General features: G+C 38.3%; 1 protein-coding gene across 1 annotated transcript; it reads left to right on the forward strand.

Moving 5' to 3' along the window:
- The first annotated feature begins 8,444 nt into the window (after positions 1 to 8,444).
- LOC115685607 (putative receptor protein kinase ZmPK1) lies at positions 8,445 to 11,176 on the forward strand. The gene has a single exon (XM_030610687.2). It carries the CDS (start codon positions 8,575 to 8,577, stop codon positions 11,005 to 11,007), a length of 2,433 nt encoding a protein of 810 aa, XP_030466547.1. The 5' UTR covers positions 8,445 to 8,574; the 3' UTR covers positions 11,008 to 11,176.
- The last annotated feature ends 2,244 nt before the right edge of the window (positions 11,177 to 13,420 follow it).

A 13,420-nucleotide genomic window follows, 5' to 3' on the forward strand; every position in this document is an offset into this window, starting at 1 on the left:
TATGAGAGAAGCCCAAAATCACTCAACAAACACCGCGTAGGATGACTGGCAAACATTGATTCGAAATACTGTAATGAATTTCTTGAAGAAAGTCTAGAATTAAATTGATAAAATCAAAAAATTTAGAAATAAATTGACATCCGTATAATAAATCTAGAATGACCACGCTTCCGGTATAAATTTTATGTGGATGAGCGAGTGATAGAGCCCTATGGTGACGATAGAGATTCGAGTCATGCAATCGTAAGAGACAGCAACTGGCAAAGCCATTCCTTGATTGACCATCGTTGCCTCAAAACATAGGAGACCATGAATCCGACACAAGAGTCTCAATTAAGACGTGGACACCCAACGCCTTCGACGCGGCTCAGTTCGACATCCGAGCTTTATTTTAGGGGGCAATAATGCATCACCGACCATTGACCTTTAATGAGCCATCTACGTGGTTGAAGAAAGTAATTGCTTGTATTAATTTTGTTAGGTCACATCAGTCACGTTTGGGAAAATAACTTAAATTCACAGGTTCTCTTACAAAAAAACCACAAGTTTTAGTGAAATTTGGATTCATGCTACAAAAAACTCCAAACCGGTACATTTATGATAAATTTATTCCAAATTAATTTTTTGACCACCAAAAATCCCAAACTTGTACACCGTGACAAATTTACCATACATTAGTTTCTATTAAATTTTACTGTCAAAATTCTGAATTGGATTATACGTGGTAGTTGATGAGTATATCAGTTTAGATGGGTTACAGATTTACCCATTTATGATTTTTCGTGATATTAATGCAATTTAACGGAGAGTAAATTTGTCACAAGTGTATCGGTTTGAGATTTTTGATGTTCAAAAAATTAATTTAGGGTAAATTTGTCATATGTGTACCAGTTTGGGGTTTTTGGTGGTAAAAAAATTAGTTTGGGATAAATTTGTCTCAGGTGTAACAGTTTGGGGTTTTTCATGATATTAATCCATGTGATTTTTATATTATGATTAGCTAGTTCTCTCTATCACCTCTCCATAAACTAAGTCTGCTACATAAAATTTTCTCACCTCATTTGATTTTCTACGTACCTGTCCCATAAATTTGACAAAATAAAAGCGGGATAATGATATTAGAATTTTCAAAATTTGTGTTGATATGTCACTTTAGTCCTAAAAAATTTTCAGGGTCATTGAAGGCTTAAAATTCGTTACCGTCCTTTGAATTAGTCTTTCGTTAACAGTGTCAATTTTTTTTGGACAAAAAATCCAGGCGGGTTTTTTTAATTAATTTTATCTTTTTCTTTCATTCAAGTGGCATTGATGTGATGCATTAGAAACAAACACTACGAATAAAAAAGACTAAAGTTTCAAAAAGGGGCAAAAAAACGGAGAGAAAAAGATCAGAGGTGAGGGGGCAGGACGGGCGGGAGATGGTGCCACCTCTTTATCGCCGGCAAGGGTTGCCACTCTCGCCAGAGCAGGGGTTCCCTTGCTTCGTGGTCGTAGCGGCCCTTGAACGATGGTGATGAGGGCCGCCTTCGCCGCCATGGCCACAACCCTTCACTTGCTCTTGGCGAGAGTCGCAGACTTCACCTATTGCCGGGCGAGCGCCAGCTTGGACTTTTCGGTCCACCAAAAGGTGGGGAGTTAACAGAATGACTCATTTGAAGGATGACAACAAATTTTAGGATTTAGATGATCAGATAAAAAAGTTTTTGTACTAAATATGACGGATCAACACAAGTTTTTAAGATTTTCATTATCATTATCCCAATGAAAATTGGAGCATGTTGTCGTAGCCAACTTCAGTGTCGTAGAATTAGAGATTAGGTACTCTCACTTGACCCACGGGACAAGATTGGTAACTAGTTTTGAAGTGTGCATGTGTGCTAGAGGTCTAGCAGGGGGAGAAAGTGCACAATTTAAATTTGATTTCTTGTGCTGTTACCAAGTGCAACCAATCTCGTTTGACTCGCGTCTTATCTAATTCACAAATTTTTTGCTGGATTATATCATGCATTTGAGATTAAACTTTGTGACTCCATTAATTCCACATCACTGTCCCATGAAATGAATCTCCTTTTGTTACTGAAAGAAACTTTACAGTGCTTAAAACCGGTGGTCCCATAATATGTACTGTCCATCTAGTGGTTGTCCTTTTCAAAGCCCAAAAGTTTCAACTTGAGTTAATACCATAAAAAACTCAAAATTAGTACACCTGTACTAATTTTACCAAAAATTAATTTTTTGATCATAAAAAACCTCAAACTGGTGCACCTGTGATAAATTTACCCAAAACTAATATTTTGACTACTAAAAACCCCAAATCGATACATCTGTGACAAATTTACCCTCAATTAGTTTTCTTTAAATTGAATTAATACAAAAAAAAAATCACAAACTGTTACACCTATGACAAATGGAGGGTAAAACATAAAATCGACACATCAGTCAACTGTCGTGTGTTATTTAACAAAGTAATTTGACAGTAAAATTTAATGGAAACAAACTGAAGGCAAATTTGTCATAGGTGTACCAGTTTAGGGTTTTTGTTGGTCAAAATATTAGTTTGGGGTAAAATTATCACAGATTTATCAGTTTGGGATTTTTTGTGGTATTAAGCCTTTCAACTTTCCCACGGAAGTCATTAGCTACTAGTTTCGACGTATCTATTCGATAGGTGACAATTTGTCCCCGCCAAAATTGCGATTGACATCCCTCAACTCCAATCAGAGCCTTATTTGATAAACGCACCACTTGAAAGTGGATCGGGCCTAAGTCTTTCTTTCGAGCTTAGTCCACGAATTTCCCTTCATCATGCCTATTACTTAGAGGTTTTCTACGAGGATCGGAGCTTTTTCTTGCCCAAATTTCAATTAGCTGACGAACTGTTGTGCGTTCACAAAGATGCAGATGATCGGCCAACAGTACCCAGTGTCTTCCTCGTGGTCGTTATGGTGATAAGCAAGAGCACAACATTTAGAATTCTTCCTGAACGGCCGGTCTTTCTCGGTGGGAATAGGTTCTTGGAGTATCAACATTGTTTCACCACAACGACGCTTCCGTCGGAGGTATGATCGGCCTACAGTAGAGTGTCTTCCTCGTGGTCGTTACGATGAAAAGCAAGAGCACAACTCTTAAAAGTCCTCCTGAACGGCCGGTCTTTCTCGGTGGGAATAGGTTCTTGGAGTATAGCCATTGTTTCACCATAACGACCCTTCTGTCGGAGGTTTATTCCGCATCAAGAGTATGATGGGGAGGCTTAGTGTAACCACTTTTAATATCGGTACTGCTGACACCTAAATTTTATTCAAAGATTTGTCATTTTTTTTGCATTGTTAAATAGAAAAAAGAGAACAAAAGGAAAAATAGAGACGATTGGGATTTAGTCCCTACCAAAAACATTGTTTTCATGAAAACATTGCATTTTTTGCATTGAATATTTAAAGTCATTCATTTGATTTGTCACGTCCGGTTAGCAAATTGAGTTCGTAGGACATTTCTGTCAGTTTCAATTTAAGGGTATTTTTGGTCATTTTGTGAGAATTTTTACCCAAGTTAATTAAAGGGATAATGACAAAAATAGTCTCTGAACTTTAGCCCAATGCGTAATTTGGTCCTTAAACTTTTAATTTGTTCAATGTGGTGCCTGGACTTTTGGTACATTTTCAATTTAGTCCCTAAACTACATGAAAAAGTTTAATGTAGTCATAGGTGTATCAGTTTGGGATTTTTGGTGGTAAAAAAATTAGTTCGAGATAAATTTGTTACAAGTGTACCAATTTAGGGTTTTTCGTAGTATTAACCCTTTTATATATCTAACATCAGTGTAAAGAAGATTTTGACAAAATTATACTTTCTCTTGTACTTCAGGTGTAAGCCAAACACTGTAATTTGTCTTTTGTAATTCATTAATTGACTTACCCAATTATAATCTTTCTTAGTTATTGGCCAGCATATGATGCCATGTAATATGACAGTTATGGGTAAGTAATAAAAGAAATTCATATTTCATACCCAAATTAAGTGCTAAAATTACAGCATTTAACACTAAAAAGATTATTTGTGATTGATAACACCTAGCACTTTTGACTTGAAATATTAAGTTCTGTAAGAAATAAATTGGGCAGTTCAAACAAGAAGGGGTCTACAAAATTTTATCAACGGGAGACCTTTAATAGCATTAACCTCAGTACAAGTGATATTTCTAAGTTCCACAAATCATGCATTGTTATTATGAAGGTAATCATATCCAGTACTCAATATCGTTAGCATTTAAAAGCTACAAAACCCTTAAAGTTCAACTACCAATTTGCTCACAGGAAATCCAACATAAGTTATGATTATAAGTATTTAAGGGAAAATATAACGAATATACATCTCTTTTCACTCCTACACCATTTTCATACATCAGCTTTTTCAACTACCAATTTATTACCTAAGTTTTGCCCTTATCACCATTTTGCACCTTCGTATCAATTATCCTTATGGCTTTATTTACAAATAGATCATTTCCTTTCAGAAAATACACGGTGGTGTTTGGCGGAGGAGAGATGGGGGCTTATGAAGTAAGGGTGATCGGTTCCCAATCCGATCCGATCCCACCCGGGAACCGAGAACCGGATCGAGAGGACAAGTTCCTAGTTTCTGGGACCAAGGACCGGGGACCGGACCGGTTCGATTCCACTTTACATACAATGCAGATTAAGATGAAGGCAGATGAGCCACGAAAATTAGCATGCAGAAGAATACTTTCTCAATATTCAGTTTAATAAATCACTACGGTCATGTTAGCAAGACCGTCTATTCAACATGCAAGAGGAATTCGCAGTAGCTACTCTTCTTCTCACATTAAGACCTTCCAATTTTGTTCCACTACCTTGATTACAGGAAATCTTGAAAAGGCCGTCCGTCTGAGACCGAAAGTCGAGGGAGAGTCGAGCGCCGTCCACGTCGAGTGAGGTGTGAGGCGAGAGGGAAATGCGTTGACATTGAGCGAGGTGTGAGGCGATAGGGAAAGTCATCGACGTAGAGCGAGGCGAGAGGCGACGCTGCGAGAGGGAAATGTGTTGATGTAGAGCGAGGCGTGAGTCGTCGAGGTGAGGCCACGCCGCCGCGAGAGGAGGCGTTGTAGAGCGAGTGAGGGGTTAGATGAGAGGGAAAGGCGAGACTCGAGAGGGAAGGAAACTGGAAGTGGGGGAAAGGGAATTGGGAAAGGAATTAGATTAGGGTTTCTTTTCTTCAGATTTAAAAAAAATTAAAATATATATAGTCAGTTCGGTCTAGTCGGTTCACTTCCCACGCTGGAACTGAAAACCGGACCGATCGGTCACTGGTTCCAAAAATAGGAATTTAGGATCGGACCGGGAGCCCCCAGAACCACCCATAACTGACCGGTCCTGGCGGTCCCGGTTTGGTCGGTCCAATATGCTCATCGCTATTACGGAGTGATGGATGCTAGGACTTGCAGGAGAGTTTGGGGATTTGAAATGGAGGCAATTTGGTCTTTTCATAATAGGATTCTATTTAGAGGCAATGAATTGATGTTTTAAAAAGGTAGAGGTATTTTATGGTTTTTTGGAGAAAGCTGAACTAAATCTTTTAATATTATGTGATATTTAATTGTTATTAAGTGTCTAGGTCCCGTTCGGAATGCATGCACCCTTTCTGAGATTTTCATGGATTAGATTTAAGATTCATTCTCGGGTGCAACAACTGTATGTACGTCCAGAGCACATGAACACTCTATTCGGGAAATGCTATTAACGAGACAAATAAGAGAGGGATCAAGGTTAAAAGTATTTTATATTACGAAGTAGGGGTATAATCGAGTCAAGCTACTTGCCAATATCTTGGCTCGATTGGAAGATCAGTTGAGATCGTCTCGCCTAATTTCGAGTCAAGCTCAACTACTAAAGTATCTTGTTAAGTCGAGCTCAAGCATGCCGATATTAAACTTCACCTGCTCATGAGTCTAATCAAGCCTAATAGATTTTCAAGTATTTATTTTAAATTATTTTATAGGATTAATACCACGAAAAACTCCAAACTAGTACACTTATGATAAATTTGCTCCAAACTAATTTTTTGACAACCAAAAACTCCAAACTGGTATACCAGTGACAATTTTACCCCAAACTAATTTTTTGACTATAAAAAACCCCAAACTGATACAGTTATGACAAATTTACCTTCGTTTAATTTCAATTAAATTGGATTAATGCAAAAAAAAATCACAAACTAGTACACCTGTGATAAATGGAGGGTAAAACAAAAAAACTGGTATATCCATCAACTACCGGGTGTCATTTAACAAAGCAATTTAACACTAAAATTTAACGGAAACTAACGCAGGATAAAATTGTTACAGGTGCACCAGTTTGGGGTTTTTGGTTGTCAAAAAATTAGTTTAGGGTAAAATTATCAAAAGTGTACCGGTTTGGGATTTTTCATGGTATTAACCCTATTTTATAATATACAAAGTACATAGAGAAATCCTTAACATTACCTGTTGCGCCCGCATATATATAACTTCCAGGAGACGAGTCGAGATTTTGAAGCTCGAGTTAGAGATTGAGCATGAGCTTATGTATAACTCCAATATAATCAAGTCAAGTTCAAGTCGAGCTCGAATAATTGTCATTTCCATTTGAGTCGAGTTCAAGTACAATTTTTATATTCGATTGCGTTCGAGTTGAGTTTCAAGTACCGAACATACGAGTCAATTCACGTTAAGAATTCGACACTGAATCGACTAGACCCAATCGAAACCCTACCAAGGGGGAAGAATCTTGGAACGGGATGCATTGAGGACGAAAAACTTTTGGCTGGGCTCCCACCATCGCCATTTCTCTCCCCATGTGGAAAGAAAATGGAGAGCCTCACTTGGAACTCCAATTTTGACCTTAGAGTCTACTCTTTTGTCATTTGCACGCAGGTGACCAACCGAGAAAGGTCTTGCTGCGGATATTCTTGTCCCTTTGCTAGATGAGACGCGACTCAAATGTGGCTGCTCTCGAGGTGGCTAAATAGGTGTTAATGGTGCGTTTGTTCTTAGAAAAATAATGGGTAAATATTATGAAAAACTCCAAATTGATACGCTTGTGACAAATTTACTCTAAACTCTTATGACAAATTTACCCTCCATTAGTTTTCGTTAAATTTTACAGTCAAATTACTAAGTTGGATGACACGTGGCAATTGATGGGCGTACTAAGTTGGGGTTTTACCCTTCCGTTTGTTACAGATTTACTAATTTTTGATTTTTCATGGTATTAATCCAATTTAACTGAGGATAAATTTGTCACAAGTGTACTAGTTTGGGGTTTTTGGTGATCAAAAAATTAGTTTAGAGTAAATTTGTCACATGTGTATCAGTTTGAGGTTTTTCGTGATATTAACCCAAAAATAAATGGTTTGAAAAACATTTTACTAAAAATGATTGTCTATATCGCTCAGAAAAATAAATGAGCGATAGATATTTTCATCGTCCGCGAAAATGTTTAAGTTCTTCTTGTCTTCTTTTGTTTTTGTTTTCGTTTTCTACTATCGAAATCTTTTTGTAACGGTGATTTCAAGGTAAGGATTTAGTCCTAGTACCTAAAAAATAAAAACAATGTCTAGATTTTTTTTATGTAAATCTAATCTAATACTATTATAGTATTTCAGTAATCCATGGAGGCCTCAAGTGCTTTTTTTTTTACGTCTTTTCCTTTCTTATTTCTAAACAATAACCTACTACCAAAAAAAAAAAAAAGAGAAGAGTTTGTCTATTATATGGATGCCACTCCACCTCACACAGCTTTAACTTTTCTATTTATTTTTCCTCTTTAAATATTTAAAAAAAGTGGTGAATTCTCAATAAAAAATACATTAGTTTAAATAGAAAAGCATAAAAGATAGTTAGCATTTTTTAATGAACCCCATGGATGAATATTTGGGATTTTTTTATATCTATTTGGTCTTGTCATTTTATACTGAAATATTAGATTAAAATGAAGTAATTAATCAAATGACCTAATCATTTACTATAATGTTGATGGATTAATATTTGATCCAATAATCTAATGACAAACAAACTTTTGTGCATTGTTGTGCATCAATTGCATCTCATTGATTTCAAGAAGTGATAGGACAAACAATTCTTGCACAGAACTCTCTTATTTTACCTATCTTCAAATAGTTTTCATTTACTTTCTTTATGACACATGACATCAATTATTTTTTGATTTGTTTTACGTCCTATGAGATTAAATTTGTTATGTAATATGATGTATCAATTCCTCGTCAAGTGATTTAATGTCGCCCAAATGCATGTAGAGACTTTTTCGTTTTTTTCAAAGCATGTAGAGACTTGATATACCAAATAATACAACAAAGTATAATTGGTTATGCAAAAGAAAAAAGATTAGCAAGTCATTTTATGAACACCCAACGAGTGCTTATCACATAGTACACTGTGAACAAATTATTCAGCATCGGACTTTCTCATGGATTTGTACGCCAGTTCACTCTCCAAAGAAAGCTAAAAGCTTTAAAAAATCTCAGTGACAAGCCAAGGCAAGGCAACCTGTTTCCTTGCTAGCCATGAGGAACTCGTCGTTTCTCCTTGTGCTTGTTCTCTCCCTTCTTCACATATCTTCTCAAGCTTCCTCTGCAAATCGTTTCGCTTTGCACCGAGGCTCCTCCCTCTCCGTCGACAATCCCGATGATGTGCTGATCTCAAACTCTGGAGTCTTCTCCGCCGGGTTTTACCCCGTCGGTGTAAATGCTTACTGCTTCGCCGTCTGGTTCAGCAGGCCACCTTGCAGCGGCCAAAATTGCACCATTGTTTGGATGGCAAACCGCGATAAACCCGTCAATGGAAGACACTCAAAGCTTTCCCTAAAGAAAAATGGCAATCTCATGCTAACTGACGCCGGCCAGGCAATTGTTTGGGCTCAAAACACAGTCTCACTCTCATCCTCACCGGTTCATCAGTTACAGCTCCTAGACTCTGGTAATCTTGTTCTTCGGGACAGAGAAAACAGAGTCACGGTTTGGCAAAGCTTCGACTCTCCGACTGACACGCTCCTTCCGGAACAGAACCTCACTAGGGACACGCCCCTGGTTTCCTCTCGGAGCAAAGGCAATTTCTCTTCAGGTTATTACAAGTTGTATTTCGACAACGACAACGTCCTTCGTCTCCTCTTCGATGGGCCTTCGTTCTCGAGTGTGTACTGGCCAGACCCGAGCAAAGTGAGCTGGGAAGTAGGAAGAACAACCTACAATGACAGTAGAGTTGCCATGCTCGATTCCTTAGGGAATTTCACTTCATCCGACGATCTGAAGTTCCTGTCATCAGATTTCGGCATGAAAACCGAAAGAATACTGAAGGTTGATCATGATGGTAATGTCAGGGTGTATAGCAGAGGGGGAGGAGGCGAATGGGTTGTGACATGGCAAGCCATAACTGAGCCATGTACAGTTCATGGGATTTGTGGACCAAATGGCATTTGCAGTTACAGCCCAAGTGAGGGAAGGAGTTGCTCTTGTGCTCCTGGATATGTGTGGAAACATAAAACTGATTGGACTCGAGGATGTGTGCCAAAATTCAAGAGCTTCTGTAACAAGAATTCCGAAACTCAGGTCGATTTCCTTGTTTTGCCTCATCATGATTTCTACGGATATGATATCGACTATTTTCCGAACGTTACCTTGGTGGCGTGCAAGGAAATGTGCGTGAATCTTTGCAACTGCAGAGGTTTTCAATACAAATTTAACGAGGACACTGGCTCTTTTGATTGTTACATCAAGATACTTCTGTTAAATGGATGTCTTTCGTTGCAACAAATTGGGAGCATGTATATAAAACTACCAAAAGCCAATCTCTCTTCTTATCAAATACCCATGAAAGAATTCAATACGCTGCCCTGCCCACCGAAAGATCAAGAAGTTATCTTACCGAGGACTTATCTGAAAAGTCACAGAAATCTGGTACTTGAGATCCTGCTCATTTGTGCTACGGTATTAGCTGTAGTGGAAGCTGTTGTTGTCTTCCTCACATGGTCCTTCTTGATTGGAGCTGGTCGCCATAAAGGTGGAGCTTATGTAAACGGATATCATCCTGCAGCGACAGGATGCAGGAGATTCACATATGCCGAGCTAAAGAAAGCAACCAAAAACTTTCGTGAAGAGATTGGAAGAGGAAGCAGGGGGATTGTGTACAGGGGCCTCTTGCAGGATCACCGGGTAGCTGCAGTCAAGCGGCTGTACGGCGTTAACCAAGGAGAAGAGGCGTTCCTGGCTGAAGTGAAAACGATTGGTAATCTGAATCACAAGAACCTAATCGAGATGTGGGGGTACTGCGCAGAGGGCAAGCACAGGCTCCTGGTTTATGAGTTCATGGATCACGGTTCCTTGTCTGAAAATCTTTCTTCCCCACAACTTGACTGGACCAAAAGGTTCGAGATCGCCGTAGGATCGGCCAAAGGGCTTGCCTATCTTCATGACGAGTTTTTAGAATGGGTTCTCCATTGCGATGTGAAGCCACAGAATATACTTCTTGATTCCAATTACCAAGCAAAGGTGGCGGATTTTGGGCTCTCTAAGCTTCTTAATAGAAAGGGCCCTAAGGATACCAGTTTCTCAAGAGTCAGAGGAACAAGAGGTTACATGGCTCCTGAATGGGTTGACCACTTGCCAATCACCTCAAAAGTGGATGTGTATAGCTATGGAATCGTCCTGTTGGAGATGCTCACTGGAAGGAACCCGAGCGGAGGTCATGCAATCTATGGAGAAGTAAAAGGCGGGTACAAAAGATCCACTTCTTGGGCGAGAGAGAAGATGAAACCAGGAGTTGCGATGGAGACATGGATAACGGAATATCTCGATCCGGCCATAAGAGGGAATTTGGACATTAAGAAGATCAAAGTTTTGGTTTCGGTGGCCCTTCAGTGTGTGGAGGAAGACAGAGATGCAAGACCCACCATGAGCCAGGTGGTTGAGATGCTTCTGCGCCATGAAAATGGGGCTGTGTAATGACAAAAGCATAGCTCCTCTTGTGTATTTCTGTACTAGTTAACGATGACAAGGTAGTAGTCTTTGGATGAATAAAGCTAGGAAAGATCAATTAGTATGCAACTTCTCTTTCATCTCTGTTTTGTCCTTACAAATTTGGAATGATCATTTAGTATGTGTTCCTTGGAAAGATCATTCAGCAACGAGCAGTATTACTCTCTTGTTCATCTGTACGTTTGGTGCGAATAATCAGTATGCCAGTCTAATGTATGTAATAAGAACAGAAATTTGTTTGGAGACAATACTTCTGGTCATGGCTGGTGAATTACACGGCAGACAGTATGATTATACAAACAACTTGGGCAGAGAAGTGTCTAGAAGTGCATTCGACGCACGAGATAGTCGACTTCTTTTAAAAGTATCCAGTATAGTCATGCTGCATGGTTTAATATCCAATTACGAAGATGCTCTTGCAATCGCAAGAAAAATAATATGCAAAAAATTATAACAAAATAAATATTCACATCATTCGAATTCTTCGCTAGAGCTTATGAGGAATTTTATTTAAAGTAGATCCGAATACCGTCATTTAGGTTTATTCTCGGCTTAAAAGAAAATATGGGACATAAAATTGCAATATTTATTGAATTATGATATAAGTAAATGGAATATTTCGAGCACACAATATAATATAAACAACTGAGAAATATTAAAGCAGAAATCATAGTTTTCCTCCAATTATTGGAATACCCATTTGTGCCATTGACTTGGTGTGGAAAATGTTAGCACAATAATTTGTGTGTACCTTTATTATTTTGACAAGGGTTGATGGGTGTCTCATCGTTCATGATCATGTAGCACATCTTATTTATTTGAGAAAAAACCACAAAAAACCCTCAAATTATGCCCACTATAACTCATTACTATGCTTAATGTGATATATTTATCCTAAACCATTTGTTGTGCCTTAAAAAAACCCTAAATTTGTACCTATGCGACGCATTTATCCTCCATTAAGGTTCATTCAGATGACTTTTTAGCCAAAAGAACGTCGTTTTTATTTCACTTAAGTCACTTGAGTGCCATGCCAGCATTTTTTTGTTTTGTAGCGTTCATTTAGGCAAATTTTTAATGATTCTTAAACTTTGAATGAAGGTAAATGTGTCACACGGGTACAAGTTTGAGATTTTTTGTATTATGAAAAAAAATTAAAGTAAATGTGTCGGTGAGTATAGTTTAGGAATTTTGGTGACTTTAGCCAACTTTTGCCCTTTTTATTTTGACAAGAGAATTGTTGGATATCTTATAGAGATATGCAATATTCAATTTAAGTTTAAATTTGCAATATTTCTTTCCCAAGAATGCATATCAGGATTACCTTGATTTTTATTTTCCAAATAAGAATATTCAAATATTATTCCTACCTTTTCTTGTGACAAGATGGAAGTTGGCTTGGGGAATTGAGAGCGGACTTTTGACCTCAGAGTCGATCGGCCATAAGCTTTCTAAGAGGAAGAAAGAGGAAGAAGTTCACTTCGTTTCACGGTTCGCTTTCCTCACAATTAAGATAATAGCTTAACCATATACGAAAATAAATAGCACTAATTCTTGGAGAGCAAGACTAGTGAATGAAGACCTTCTTTGGACTTAGGTCATGCAAGACAAATTTGGAATGCGATTTTATCATTAAGGGCATAAGGACAATAGAAGTATCAAATATTTCATACGGCGTTCATTTTGTTACTAAAATTTTTTGCCGGCTCACTTAAATGCCAAATCGAAGAAAAAATAATCTCTATGATTTTACTTAAGTGTCTCCGGTGACAAATTCCGGTAAAAAGTTCCATGTGGCTTTTCAAATTAATATTTTGCTCCGACGTGGCTTTTTTAAAAGAAATTGAAGTCCAACGTGGAGATATTTTTTCCATTCTGGCAAAATAAACTAAACGAACATAGTTTAATTTAGGGAAAACACACTCTCTCTCTTTGTGGAGATGAAGGCATAAAGTTCTGCTTTCACATGGAGAGACGGAGCTCTGTCCTAGCTTGGAGTTCGCTTTCGTGACGCTTCGATTCTCGTTCCCTGTAGCTCAGGACAGTGAAATATGAAGCATGGGCAAAGAACGGACCCATTCTTCAAGTTTGGAGGAGGAAGAGGAGGCCTTGCAATCTACCTGTGGCCGTTAACTTTAGCACCTCGATTCCTTACCGAAGAGAAATCTTGATCGTGATTAAGGTTGCGATGACAGGAGGGAGTGTTGGAAGCTTTTTCCGGTTAAGATCGACTTCAGTGGCCGAAAAACAGAGAGAAACAGAGTATTCTCTGTGCTTTCTCAAAAGGAGCGGCAATGAGGTGAACGACAACGAATAATGAAGAGTAGTCACGAGCAGAGAAAATCCGAAGCTCCATGTTCTAGCTGTGTTCTTTTCGCAC

Source organism: Syzygium oleosum, unplaced genomic scaffold (genome assembly GCF_021117445.2).
Source record: "Syzygium oleosum isolate NSW1041296 unplaced genomic scaffold, Sole_v2.1 Sole_v2.05, whole genome shotgun sequence".
Classification (NCBI taxonomy): Eukaryota; Viridiplantae; Streptophyta; class Magnoliopsida; order Myrtales; family Myrtaceae; genus Syzygium; species Syzygium oleosum.

Coding starts and splice junctions, on each gene's coding strand:
- LOC115685607 (XM_030610687.2), top strand. CDS start 8,575: ATGAGGAACTCGTCGTTTCTCCTTGTGCTTGTTCTCTCCCTTCTTCAC.